General features: G+C 35.0%; 1 protein-coding gene across 10 annotated transcripts in view; it reads left to right on the top strand.

Moving 5' to 3' along the window:
* OXR1 (oxidation resistance 1) overlaps window positions 1-14,978 on the top strand; it is a 263,783-nt gene that overhangs the window by 227,895 nt on the left and 20,910 nt on the right. For all 10 annotated transcript variants that reach the window (XM_071553986.1, XM_071553994.1, XM_071553987.1 and 7 more), the window contains one exon: window positions 2,407-2,569. In XM_071553986.1, the coding sequence (XP_071410087.1) occupies window positions 2,407-2,569 (163 nt within the window). The remainder of the gene's footprint in view (window positions 1-2,406; window positions 2,570-14,978) is intronic.

Genomic DNA, 14,978 nt, shown 5'->3' with positions numbered 1-14,978 from the left:
AGAGTGGGGGGGAAAGAAAGAAACAAAAAGCTATCAGCTATCTTGTTTAAATACCTACTCGAAATGATCAAGTCACTTTTCCGTCTTTTCTTTTGAGCTGAATGACATAGAATGTCCAGTTGGGGCACTGCAGTTGAGGACAGATATGGATCAATTGGAGAGAGCCAGAGGAAAACAGCAAGACTAATTAATGCCTAGAAAGTGTAACATATAAAGAAAATTAGAAGTAAGTGGGGTTCTTTAATCTAAAGGAGAAAAGGTTGATTACAAACATAAAATCATTTCATATTTATGTTGGTGGCAGCAAGAAGGACACTAGGATTTTTTTCATGTCCACTGTGAATAAAAATGTGTAATGGACTGAAGTTACATGAAAGTATTTGAGTTATCCAGCAGGTAGAATTGAGTCTATGCTACTGTATCACTAGCCCACTTCTGAACATCACCCATGCTTCCTCTTAAGTGGTGGAGATTATGCAAATTCTAGAGTCAAATGTCTTGTCCCACCAATTCTGGTGTAGTTAATCCTGTCTGGGCCAGGCGTTGTCTTGTGGTTACAGTCAACTCAAATTGGCTTGTTCTATTAGTGCCATATTTAATTTGAAAACAGATAAACATTTCACATATGGTAATGATGTCTAGCTCAGTTAATTAAAGTGATTGTCTCTTTGGTTCACTTTCTGATGTAGCAGAACAAGTACTTATGTTCAGCATAAAGCAGAATTTATCACCTATTTTGGAAGAAATGGTTCTTAGTTTGCAGTCTGTATCTGATCTCCGTAAAAAATTACTTTGCCTATAAAGACTCTCTCTAACTGCATGAGAGTATACTATCAGTTCTTTATGCATTTAATGGGTGTCCTGTGTTTTTTGTACACAAAAAGTCACATGTCCTCAAATTGGATTGTTTGTTAAATTGGTGTTAACCTTTCTGAGTGCTACACTGCTTAGGTCAAAATATTTAGTGTCAATCCAGTTGTCTTTGTCACTTAGTGGTAAGGGAGAAAAGTAGGTATCTGACAAACCTGCTTTATTTCAGTGTTCGTAATCTCAAATGAGTTTGTCTGTGAAGGAGTGTCTGTGAGTTCCTTAAGTGTCAAGTTTTATGTGCTTTTTTTTTAGCTGCTATAATTATACACAATTCCAAGTTCTTGAAGTTAAAATCAGAATTTTTATTTTTCTGCTTATATGACATCTCAAAATTGATACCTCATTCAGTGCTTGAAGAGTCTGCACCCTCTTGTTTTGACTTCTGTAATAGAATTTATCTAACTTTATGCATCTAAAATGTTTTATTCTTTCTTACTGCCTTGATTGCTTTTGTTTTCTTTTCAGCAGTGTTGTCCAGGAACCTTAATTTTATCAAGAGTGACTTTGAATAACTGACCCTGTTCAGAGACTATTTCTGCACACCTGTGTGCAGCATCCCTTTAGGCAGAGGCACATGAAAAATATAACTGTGCTTTTGAGACATTACTGCTCTGCATCTCTTGCTGTCCTTCCAGTATTCAGAGGAGAGGGGAAAACAAGCATTCAAATATTATTCTTCATGCTACTCCGGTATGCAGATCCACTGTAACAAACATTTCTGAGGAGAGACATAAGGAATACTCAAATTCTTGTAACCAGATTCATAAAGCTCTAGTTTTGAATCTGTTTTCCTTGATGAAGAGATACTGATGGATTCATTGCAGGTCCTGAATGCTCTATCTGTGCACCTGCAGGAAATACTTAACAGTACAGACTGATATCCATTAGGATTGCAAATAACTTTTGTTCTGTGAATTTGAACATTTTGCTCTTTCAAACTGGAGAACCATACCATTTGTGGCAGATAACTTAAAAGGAGGTAGCTTGAGTCTTGGTAGTTGCTGCAGTCAGAATAGTGTGTAGTTTATTATTTAGATATATATATATATACATGCATACTTTCAGTCTTATCTCCTCATGCCTGTAGTAATTCTCACACTCTGTAATTTAGGTTGTATGTCTTGGGAGTGTACAGCTTTTCTTCAGGAGCAGGGAAGACAGACATGCAGACATCTTTAAATTCCAATTCTCTTTGTTCTTATGTCACTCTTTAACCAAAAAAAAAAAAAGAAACTTCCAAAATAAAACACTAGAAAATATTTCAGTCGTAAGCAGAGGTTTCCAAGTGGTTGAAAGCCTGTACTTACATATGAAATCACATCTAATTCATTGCCAACTTGCTTCCTGTTTTGCCTCCCATGTCAATTTCATACAATTAAAAAAAGAGCTAACTAGTTTTTTCAAATGTGTTTCTAGTATCTAGTAATGAAGTAGTAAGTATTTTCACTTTAAGTACTTCATATTTATTAGACATGATCCAAATGATCACAAACTTACCTTATTTTTCTTCTCTCTATCATTACTTGACTTCTCTAGGACAGATCACTTGTATGTCTTCTTTATCCAGTGGAGTCCAGAGATATATGCAGAAGATACTGGAGAGTCTCTTCGAGAACCTGGATTTATAGTGGTAAAAAAGAAGGAAGAGCCTGAAACTAGTGAAGAAGCTACTACTGAAGATGCTGCTAAAGAGTGGGAGGTAAGGGAGAAAGAACAGTGTCAAATATTATTTTAATATACTCCTATGAAAGCATCCAAAAAAAGTGTTAAATACTTTCCAAGAAAAGCAAAAGCAATGTGCTATATTAGTCTGATTACTATGATCATGACTATTTAATTTATGCCATCCTAATGCTTTGCTCTAACATCTGGTCAGGGCAACATTTCTCAATTGCAAGTCATTTTTGTGTGGAGCAAATTGTAACTTGAAACTCCAAGTGAAAGGGCTGTGAGTACAGCAAAGAAGTTGTAATTTTTTTGAAGGAGATGTAATTTCCAGTCTAGTGAACTGACAGTTTTCTGTTATTTATTATTCCTGTATCTAGAATATTCTGTATTTATCGGTAAGACTCAAAAAAAAGGGGATGTGGTAACATAGAAGGAAAGGAACATATATTAATGACATATTGTTTCAATAGTTCAGTAATTAATTTTTCAGTTAATAGCTTCTTCATGCATTAAGATGCTGTTGAATGAATTCTAGAAATAAATTGTAACTGGAACTGTCTCTTAATTTTTTTATAGCAAACATTTCCCTCATGTGAATCTGTGTCCACTGTGTTTCTATGGACACATCTTTACATGTCTTCTATACATGGTTTTGTTTTGTAGTGTACATACAGTTAAAACACTTGTAGTCTTGTACATTCAAGTGTTGGTCAAATGTTTGATGATTCTTGTCATATATATATATATCTATCTATCTATCTTGTGGAAGTATCTCGTCAGCACTGTTTAATTTGAGTCTCAGGACAGCCATTCCTATCTCTGACTGTAGACTGATCTTTTGTTTTTCTTCCCCCTGCCCCCACCCTGCAATGGAGCACGTAGAAATTAGGGAATTCTGTGTAGAGAGTAAAAGAAATTTTAAAGAACTGCAATAGTCTTAGCTACAAGTAGTAGTTTTCTGCTTAGCTCTAAAGTGTAGAATCTTAGAATTCTGACTTCAAATTTACGTAGGTGAAGTATTAGGCTGTGATTAGAAAACACTCTTCAGCTCAGTGATTTTTGCATGAACAATTTTTGCTTTGAGACATTGAAATTAGTATCATAAAAACATGTCTTCTGAACCTTCATATTTTCAGCATATATGTTGCTTGAGTGTTTATACCAGCAGTGTATTTTGGTGTTGACTCCTCAAAGCCTTTATAAGTGTTTGTTTTAAAACTTGGCCTCTTGGAAGATGGAGATCAGTGAGAAGTGATCAATATTACGGTTAAAGAATAGTATGTCTCTCTTATAATGAGCTCTTCAGTAACCTAGCACCTTAATATAATTCCATAATAATTTCCACAGACTAAATAGTGAAAATTTTTATTCATGATTAAATGTTGTAAATTTTTAGAAGCTACTTCTGAAGATATTTGAGGCAATCCATTTTCTGCAAATATTAAAATCCGTAAGTTATTTATCATAAGGGGAGGCTATGGCTTAAGCCTTTATCAGGTCTTCTCTGGAAACAGTTATAGAAAACATATTTCAAAAATATTGTGATTTTTATATGTTATGTCAAATTATGTCAAGCTTGGTTTTATTAGTTATCAATAGTAATTTTCTGTATTTAGAAGTTAGTGTCTTAATGAGGTGGATAATATTATTAAAAAGATGTTATGAATATAGAAAAAATATGCTGCTGTGGTCTTTTGTGCATTTTAACTTGAGTAATATGACTTCCTATGTCTGACTTCTAGTACAAATCTGAAAGCTTTGTTTAAAAGTTAACTTTTTAATCAGAAATATTTGACAGTATGAGACAGTTTAACTTGATATTGCATAAAACTGCATTTAGTGGCTTTTAATATATGCTGAAAAGTCTCAGTAAATACAGGGAATTGTAGCTGTTGTCAAACTCATTATTCCTATTGAATTTCAGTCATTATTTTCAATCAATATACTTCCTTCCTTTAACCCAACAAGCTTTTCCTCTGTCAGTTTTTGCTTCAGGTGCAGTCTAAGATAGCATCTGAAGACTATAATTGAAACATTTTTGAAGGTATTGGACAGAAAAACAGACTGCCTTCTTCAGATCGCAGGGATGGGAGAATTTGGGATGGAAGGGAAATGGAAAGCAAAATCTTGATGTGCAAATACATCACAAAATACTGTTGACCAAAAGATGTAGGAAGTGAAGTATATTTCTTTTCCAAAAAGTGTTCTTCTGTAATCATTGTACAATATCTTAAAACTAGAGAAACAAGGATGAGGGTTAATGGGTAACCCAGGTGTGGTTGCTCTAAGACAGCTTTTTTTCTTGTTCTGTGTTAATAGATGCAGGTTCTTACCAAGAGGCTTTAAGGAAGCATTGTGCGCTTTTTTTTTTTGTTAGTGAAAAAGTAGTTATGGGAATAAGGAATAAGCAAAAGCAATTATCAGTAACATATGAAACACGTAGTAAGGGTTGGTTTATATGTTTATTAAATAGATCAATAAATAGGACTGAATTTGTGCTCTGAACTCGCTTGTCTTTCATCTGTATTCTTGCTTCTGCCTGTATTAGAGGGTAGTCTGGTAGTCTGTTTCTTATCAGTTTTTCCCTGAAGTGATCCAGTACATGTAACCTCAGCTGATCTAGTAGCAAAGCTGTGAAGACTCTTGCCATCATATTAAACATTAGTTTGATCAAATACTGCATTGTACATAGGGACCAAAAAATTCAGCAAATACTTAAGCTCTTTGTAAATTATATGTTGCACCCTTAATATATAATTGACTTATTAGAAATTATTATTAATCTACAACTATCTAACATTACCATCAGTAAAGATGAGTAATTCATAGTTTCTCAGTTTGAAACAAACTCTTTGTGAGGTACCTGGTAGCTGCAGTTGCTGATGTTGTTCCTTAGTATCTGCCTTCCTGGGAGGCCTTTGTCATCTAAAAATGATACTTTTTCACTTAAGATCAGTTTATGCTAAGGATTTATCTCTGGTGTCCACTAGAAATGAATAGGCAATAATTTTATTTCATATTTTATCTAAGAAATTACACTGATGCTGCTGAGTTCTTGGTTGTGTTATCCCCATCCATTTTTCTCAAATATCTCTTATCTTCTCATGCTTAGTGAATGGATTTACATCAAAGAAGAGGGTGTTTTGAGTTGTGTGGGATTGTTGATTTTTTTTTGATGCAAGTGTGTTTCTATGTTGCTTTGGTGTTTGGGGTTTTTTTTGTTTGTTTTTTTAACCATCTATGCTAAGCCATAGACACACAGAGGTATATTTAACATAGTATTCTTTTTTTACTCAGTGTGTCTACGTTCAAGTGCTAATGGCTTTCTGCATCTGTTAGCACAAATAATGAATACTGCTTTATGTTAATAAATAAATGCTTTCTCTAAAGCATATTCTGCATCTAAACATGGCAAGACTTGACAGCAGGCTGACTCCTTCTGTTATGCAGTGCCTCAGAAAAAATTTCCATCAATACTTGTATGATCTAATCTTGTTTCCTTTTTTTAGTTCAAGTTATGTATGTAGTAGGTTCCTATTTAAACCTGAAATCTGTTAAGGAAACAGATGAATTACTCTTATTTAGAATAATTCTTATTTAAAGAGTTCCTTTCCTCTTCCACCAGCTTCTCCCTGTCCCTTGATCTCATTTATTGCCGTTATTCAAGATTGAGTCATACTTCAGGTCCATGTAAATCTAAATACTCATCCACAAGATATTTGAAAACAGGAAACTTGTTGTCTTAGGACTCACAAACTGGTCTTAAAGTAGTTGAAAGCCCATCTATTTTACTGTTTTCATTAGCTTGTTCATTGTTTAGAAAATACAGAAAATTAGTTTGATTTAAAGCTGTCTAAAAGTTAATTTCCAAAACAAAGTATGAGTTGATAAATACTTGGAGGTAGTTTTTCAGAGGCACAGTGAGTTGTGTTCTGGACTTGCATTTCATGATAATTACCTTTGGTTTTGCATATTAAAATGGAAAGCAGTACTCTGTAGTAACTCACTTGTCAAACTGAATTTCAGTTAGAACTTTAGATGTGGTTTGAAAATGCTTACTAGATCAAGTGAAGTTCTGACTTCTTGAAATGGTATTTGACTCAAACACTGAACATTTCACCATTAACAAAACTATAACTTCTGGTGTGTCTCTTAATTCTGTTACTGTGTATTTGTAGAAATGTGAAAGTCACAAATAATGACTCCTGGTCAAATAAGCATCTATGTCCAATTTTCCAATCTTGAAATGTTTTTCAGTTAAGTTCTTTATTGCCTCTGGACTGTAACCTATAATGTTTCTTTGTTCAAATAGGTACTGCAGTTTTAGAATGCACTGCTGTATTAACTTTCCTCTCTTCTTCCTTATGTTTTTTCTGTAAGTTTTCCTACTGTATACTTCAGTCTTGAATGCTAGTGAAACACCTGCTTGTTATGTGTTACATTTTAAAATGTGGTATAAACATAATGCTGTATGACAAGCTGGATAATACTGGATCGGCAGAGAGAAGAGGAAGCCTGAAAGTTGTAGGCTGCTTGAATGAAACAGTGCAGAGAATGTAAATGTAAAAGATACACCATGCTAACAGCCCTCAAACTAAGAATATTTTTCCAATATGTTTTTCGAAAGGTTGTCTCTTTATGATAACATATTGGATATATAAGCTAGATGATTATTTATTTTTTGCATTGTGTATCGTCAGTTAAGCAATTGGATGTGTTGCTATGCAGGTGTCGCTGTGCATTAGTACAGCATGTTTAATAGGCTTTGCTCTTGTACTGGAGGATAAGTCTTGGATTCCAGCAGTCATATGCAATACTAAAAATGTTTCTGTTAATTTGTTATGATTGAAGAGGCACTCTGGTGTCTATTTACGTAATTGAATGCCCTTTGCAGAGATTAGTAACTTTCATTCTTGATTTTGCAATTAACTTGAGCAAACATTGTCCTGTCTCTCAACTTCATGCGTGGGGTATTTCTTGCTTTGCTCTATTTATTGTCTCTACTTAATCTATTTGAAATTTATTTATAACTTGTAAATGAAAATTCAGAGGTTTTGATGACTTGGAGAGGTCCTGTAGTTGAAATCATGAATGTGGAATTGTAATTGGTGCTTATTGCATGTATCTAATTAGAGAGACCTGGGACAGTCCCTCTGCTAAGAGTTAAAGCAGAACCATTCAAGTAAAAAGCTTGTGCTTTTGAGATTCCTAATGGCTTTCAGCATACCTTTGAAAATCCTGAAGAGAACTCTGTGATGGAAAAATGCTGCATTTTTTTTTTCTCCCCTTTCTCTAAGCTGTTGACAGGAAGCAAAGGATGACTTCTCAAATTAGACTTCCTTTGTTATGGAAACTTCATCAGCCAATTAAAAAACTATGGCATGTTCTATTGATACCACCGGAGATGGCTTTTGTAATGTTTAGTGAATTTTGTACCTGTAAAAGGGAAAGCAATCAGGCCTCATTAAGCTGTAATTCTGTGTTAGCTCCACTTGCAACAACTTTTACAAAGACCCAGTGGTTCCAGCAGGCGGAGGAATAGTTTTTCATGGGAGCCAGTAGCTGAGTTTTATTCTTTTATTTCAACTATGTTCTAACCTCATTACTCCTGAACTTGGCACTTGTTTCTCAGTCATCTGAAGGGCTTTTTGTACAAAACAGAACTGGTCTGGCTTATCTTTAGTAAGAATAAGACCTTAATTCCGGTAACTTTTGTATGCCTTAGCATCAAAATATGAAACTGCCTTTCTTCGTATAGTAGGATTCCTTCCAGAGATGATGATTTAGGTAGTCTGAGCATCTAAGTTAGGTGTCTTCCTCATTTTTAAGATCTTGGGAACTTATATTCTAAAATTATAGTAAAAGGAATAAGCATGCAGGACATACATTTCTTATCAGAGCTGTAAAATGCTATTCTAAATTTAAAAATATTATAAAAGTATAACAAAGTTTGTAACTCTGGAGTTGTTTTCTTTCATATTACACTAATGTGTATTAAAATGATGCTATTTTAAATACTGCTTGAGGCAGCTTTCAGTTTTTTGTTTTGTTCTCTTTTGTGATTGGAGGTTTGTTATAATTCCATAAAATGCCTGTTAGATGTAACTAAATAGCAATCATCTTTTTTAAAAATGCATGCCAACAAGTAGATTGAAAGTGAAACTAATGTAATTGCTTATTGGTTTGTTTGTTGACAGGAAAACCAGTACAACAACATAAAAACAAGCTTTCTTTTTGTCAATCAGAAATGCAAGTGACTTTTAAATTTCACTGAGGCACTTGAGTTAGACAGTCTGGTTCTTATGATTTATTTTTTTTCTCAGTTTCAAAGGCTGCCTCTGAAATTGGGATACTAATTCTGAGAAGAGTCTTATTTTATGCATACCTTACATATAATCTTCTCAGGAGATGCTTGAGGATGGTTATTTTACAGTGTAAGATTTGTGACTTTTTGTCACAAAACTTGTTCACCTGAAAAGCTGCTTTATGTGGAATCAGCAGCAAATTGTAAATACACTGAGTAATTATAACCCTCAGCCTGCCCCCACCTCCATCTCTTAAAAGGGCATGAGCACAGGAAATATATTAGTTTTTACTAATGTAATATTGCTCAGAAAACATGACTATTAAATACAGAAATTGTAGAATTGAACACCACAACTTTTCTATTGTTAGCTGCGAGGTGAAACAGAAGAATGCCCTCTTATCTGACTGCAAAGACATTTTTTCATGGGCAGCAACCAGTCTTCCCACTGAGGTTGAGAGTTACCATCCAGTTTCAGGGTTATGAGATCTTGTCAGCTGATAACTCCAAGTCTAGTATGACAAAAGGTGTGAACTAGATAATTGATTTGGAGTGGAAATAAGAGATTTCATTAGTTTGTATATTTGTTGGCACTTGCCTTTTACTCTACTCCTACTTTAATATTTTTTAAAACAGATTAGTTTTTATTAGAAGAAACAACACTCAGAATTACAATTACTGAAAGGACTTGCACATGGATTGTGTATTATCTTTAGCTTGGTTACAAACTAACAGTGACAATAACAAGGTTATCAGTTAGGGTAATTAGATACATTTTCTGTTGCTCTGTTTTCTCGGTAGCACATAAGTGGTCCTGCTTGAATGTTTGCTGCTGTTCTGTGTATATGTCAGGTCTCTGCCAGTACTCCTTCCTAGAATCTTGTAATTAAGAACTCTTATGGCATGGTCTTCATTAATTGAAACAAGGTACCAGGTTCTGATTCACATTAGCAGATCAATAGTATAATCCACAAATACACAAAATAATAAAAGGGCAGTTTATTTTTCTTTAACTAAGGGGTGCCATGTGGACTTATTTTTGTGACTAATAGAAATATACCTTACACTGATTTGGTAAAAAGGGCTGCAGAGATCAGTTGCAAGAGAAAACTTTTGCCATCTTTAGAGTTGCACTGTTTCTTGGTGCTGCTCAAGCTCCCCTGCCCTGCTTTCCACCGCCCTCCCCCACCAGCAGATGCTCCCAGCTGGTGGGGGCTGCTACTACTGCAAGACTGAGTATCAAAACAGGCTGCCAGTAGGTCTGATAAAGTTACTAGGGCATTCATTCCCATTAGGCTTTGCAGCTGTAAATAAGTGGAAAAGTCAGTTGTTAGATCCAACAAAGAAGTTTATTGCTCTCTCTTCCTTTGAGCAAGTTGCCAAAATCCTTTTGTGAAGCTCTGGAAACAGCCAGTTTTATTTAGAGAGAAGCTAAAAAATTCTAAGCACTTTTTTTGAATTGTTTAAGACAAAGTGTTTTAGAACAAAAAATTTGTCAGTGGGTCTTCCTCCCTTAGTTTTGGAGAAACAGTATGTTGACAAGTGTTAAGGAGGAATATTTTTTTTCCTAAGGGTGAGAAAAGATGACTGTTGAAATAGTCTGTGGGGGAGTTAATTCTGTGGCAAGCTTTTGCTTTCTGGCTTAAAGGTCTCATGTCCAGAGAAAGTTTGAAATAATTTTTCCGTATACTCTTCATTCCTTTGAGATTTCCCAGACTTGGCAGGGGAGGAGGTGGTGTCTGTAGCTTGTATTATATTTTTAATATTAATGGTAATTCTCATTTGAAACAGTGTTAGTCAATCTGGGTTTTTTGTTTGTTTTTTTTTAATCACTATTAGTTCACTTATGATTTGAAAAATATCCCAAACTAAATAAACCCAAACACATAAATGGACATATGGTTTGTTGTTGCAATCTTACACCATTTCACTGTGTATCTAGTGTATTGTTACATTTTTCAATTTCCTAAATGCCAGCTTCGATGCCCCAGTGATAAAAATGTTTGTACTTGCCACCTTAATAGTTCTCATAAGTTAGGACAAATTGACTTTTGGAGTTGCCAGCTCCTGAGTAAGGTTTGACTAAAAAGAAAAACAATTTGTCCATATTAATGTTAGATAATAGTGCAAGGTGAGATGTTCCACTACACAGTCTGCAGTAAACCACAAGTTTTAGTTCTAATTTTCTCTATTAGGACATCTTGGCTTTCAGATCATAGTGCAACAGCATGAGTGAGCAATTATTTAATGTTGTTGTGATGCTGCCTGATGCTGCCCTGGCCTATTTACTACTTTTACATAGAATTTGGAGTATGGGCGGTGTGGAGCTTTTTTGGACTGTTTTTGTTTGTTTGTTTGTGGGGCGGGGGTGGCCTTTTTTGTGCTGCAGGTTGGGGTAGAGAGTCTCCAAGGGCTACTGCATGGAAATTCTCAAAGGGTTGCTGTGCATTTTACTGTTACACGTGTCTGTTTAAATAAACATCCTTCCTTGAGGGGGAAAACAGTCATAATTCCAAAAATATTTTATTGCTGCATTATTACTGCATTTAACCCAGCAGTGACTTTAGCTTACAGGCAGGAGGATTCATTTTATTCTTGTAGCTTACAAATTGAAAATGTTGCAAGACTAACAGTTCCCAAATTTTTCTAAACCTTTTTTCAAATAGCATTTTAAATCTTCACTGACTGCTTTTCTAAGTGGTTCTGGGCTCAAAGAAATGCCTGACAGGGTTTATATACAGTTGACAACGTAAGTAAGCCAAACTATTAGCTTAATATTGAATATAAATTTGTTACCATTAGAACTTGTGTATGAACAATTATGCTGTAATAGAATATTGCAAGCAGTTCTAGGGGATTATTTTTGTTTTCTTCAGTGTCACATAAGAACAATTAAGTTGTTCTGTATCTTTAAATATTTTAGCCTTTTTAACCAACTAGTGCTCTGCAACCACACTTGAACACAGGAAACCTTCTTCTGTGCCGTCATCGTTTACGATACATCCCCCTACTGTACACGCGCTCATTTGTTCCCTGACTTGTCAGTCAAATGTGAGCCTCTGGCAGACTGTCCTGTCAGCGTGTCGTGGGACTCTGCCTGCGCCTGGAGCTGACAGCAGGTACAGACAATGCTTTCAAACAGCCTTCAATTACATGTTTTGCTTTCATTTCTTTTTTTAGTCTCATTTTATTTTTAGAAAGGAAATGTCTCGTCTCTGGTATGGGAAGAAGGGAAGAAAACACCAGCCAGTTAATCATAAATGCGCTATGGTAATTTTCAGTGTAGTGTGTTCATTTCTTTTATTGCAGTCTTCAAACCTTGTGGTACAGAGACAGTTTCTGGAAGTCTAAATATCGAATGTGTAAACAGTATGCCAAGTCACAAATTTTAATTACTTTTGGCACATGAGCTAATTGCTGGTATTCCGTTGGCATTAGATAAGAGAAATTACTTTTAACGTTAAGGAGTTCAGCAGTTTTAAGGGGGGGGGGGGTGTCTTTTTTCTTTGGAGTATTCTTTTCACCAAAAAACATGATTTATTGCTAAATACTGAGAAAAGGAGTTTGCATTGACATTTAATTAAAGTAGTGTAAATCTCCTGACTTACCATTACCTTCTCAGAAGTCATTCAACTGTATGAAGGTCTGATGCTACTTCTAAATTCAGGGAGTTGAGTATGCTGTAGTCCTACTCTCACATTTATAATGCAGAAGAGAACCAATACCACTGGTTTTGCAGTGTAGATTATATTTGCATTAGATTATAAATATAACTGTGGGATTTTTTCAGTATTCTTTTCCTGAGTAGACTTTTTGCAATAGTATTTAATTTGTAATAGTATATAAAGGAAGTGTTTTTTTTAGTGAGACTCAGAACACCGTAACATCTTGTGGATGGGGGGGAAACGATCTTGACAATATACTTGTTTGTGCTTTTACCCATTGGTAAATCTGGAAGATGGTTTTCATTTTGACTCTGTCTGTCAGGCTTTTTACTGTCTTTTTAAGAGTTACAGATCTCCTGGGTTTTGATACATACTTATTTTGGAGGCACAGTTTACTTTGGCTTTTATTTTTCATCTTTCATTTTTTTGTGGGTTTCATTCTTTTATCTACTATTTTTACCTTTATTTGTAGCCATGCTACTTGCAAAATATGAAATTGTCTTGTTGCAGCGAATGCTTCTGTAAATGTGTGTTCCTAACTAAGAAAACATTTTTGAAGTAATAGGTGCTTAACTTTCCTCTGTGGTAGTGGAGTGTAAAATGGAGGTATAATACCTAAATGAATTGAAATGTTGTTTTAGCATACTCTGTACCAGTGTAAAAAGTACCTGAAGTTTACCAAGAGTATGCTTTTTAACATATATTTATATACATAGATAAATAAATATATCTTGCCCAGGCAATTAAAAAAGTAGTAATATCCCTTGTTATACTTGTTTCCCTTAGGATTAACACTTAACTTCAGCCAGTTGAACTATGCTTGTAAAAGTAATACTTGTGAGCTCTTAAGGAGAGTCTGAACTAAAGAAAACCGTGTGGATCATCTTTTCTGTGGGAAAGGTAGAGAACAGGTTATTTTAATGTATAAAAGAACTCAGAAAAAGAGGCTATAGATGTATCTACAGATGGGAATATTTTTAAAATGTTGCTATGTCAACAAGATATGCTCTTTTCTTGAAGTTGAGTTTTTTCTTCAATTAATGATCACAAAGCTCATGTGCAAGTGTAATCTTTAGAGAGAAAAGAGGGAAGGAGTATTTATGTAATTACTTCTGTGTTATGCAAGACAATGGGAAGCATAATAAAGAGACTGGCAGCATATATGAAGTGTGCTGGTTTCTGACTAAATCTCTCATTAGGGGTTGTTCTGAAATTTGGATGAAAATTCACATGAAATAAGAATTGCTGGACCAAACAGAGTAAAACAAGAATACTAGCCTCAAGCAACCAAGTTGCCCTGGTTTATTTACTTGAAAGCCCTTTTCATAGTGATAGAGTTAAGTTGGGCTAAGTGTTGTAGGGTTTGATATTTCCTAGGATAAGAGATCAAAATTTTGGTGACTAACTAGTGCATTATGCTCCCACTTTAAAAAGCCAGTAATGTTAGCTTCCCACTTTTTAGTAAATGTTTGGTATTTGTTGTCTCTTTATTGTAGTGCAATACAAGAGATGCGGGTCAGTTTCTAGAATGTCAAAAATGCAGGCTGTGATTCTTCCTATCAAAGCATTTCAGACAAAAGGCATCAGACAATGCAAGAGAACAAAAGGTGGATTGCCTTCTTTGGGAATGCTTGTCCCTGCTTTGCAGAGCTTGGATAGGCAGCATAGCCAAAGGGGACAAAACTGATCTTTGGATTTTATATTCTTAAGATATTATTATGCAAAGTGAATTAAAGTGGTGTTGGTTTTAATAGTTTGAAATATTTAAGACTTTGACAACTTCTGAGGTTCTGATTTATTGGTTAACTGTAGTTGTCAAGCTAATGCCTGTAGGTCTTTGGCTGTTATGAAGATATAATAATAGGGGCTTACATGTGAAATATAAAAATTTAGTACTTCTTCCCTGTAGATCTCGGAAGTGCAAGGTTGCATCAATCTAATAATATCACTACAGAGATATTTTTAAAGTCAGCTTTCCATACTAAGTTTTGGTTTAGAGTAATGAGTGAACTAATGATGTGAGGGGGTTTTAGTAATAAAAGAAAGCAGTGTGCAATCCAGTACTTTCTTAGGCGGATCACTAGGCTTAGAACCTTTTCTTGATGACAGATATTTGCCATACCCATTTGATAATAACCCTAAATAATTTGAGGGTTTATGCATCATACCTTGATTAGACGTTCCAATGTGGACCTGTCATAACAAGTCCAGAGGAGAGCCACTAAGTTGATCCAAGGGCTGAAGCACCTTTTCTGTGAAGACAGGGTGAGAAAGTTGTGGCTGTTCAACCTGGAGAAGAGAAGGCTCTGAGGAGATGTTATACCACCTTCCAGTACCTGAAGGAACTACAAGGAAGCTGAAGGGGGACTTTTCACAAGGGCATGTAGTGATAGGACAAGGGGGAACAGTCTTAAGATGAAGGATTGGTCTAGATTAGACCCTATTAAGAAATTCTTTACTATGAGGGTGAT

This window comes from Pithys albifrons, chromosome 4 (genome assembly GCF_047495875.1).
Source record: "Pithys albifrons albifrons isolate INPA30051 chromosome 4, PitAlb_v1, whole genome shotgun sequence".
Lineage (NCBI taxonomy): Eukaryota > Metazoa > Chordata > Aves > Passeriformes > Thamnophilidae > Pithys > Pithys albifrons.
The sequence above is the reverse complement of the archived record's forward strand: the minus strand, read 5'-3'. Positions and strand labels throughout refer to the sequence as shown.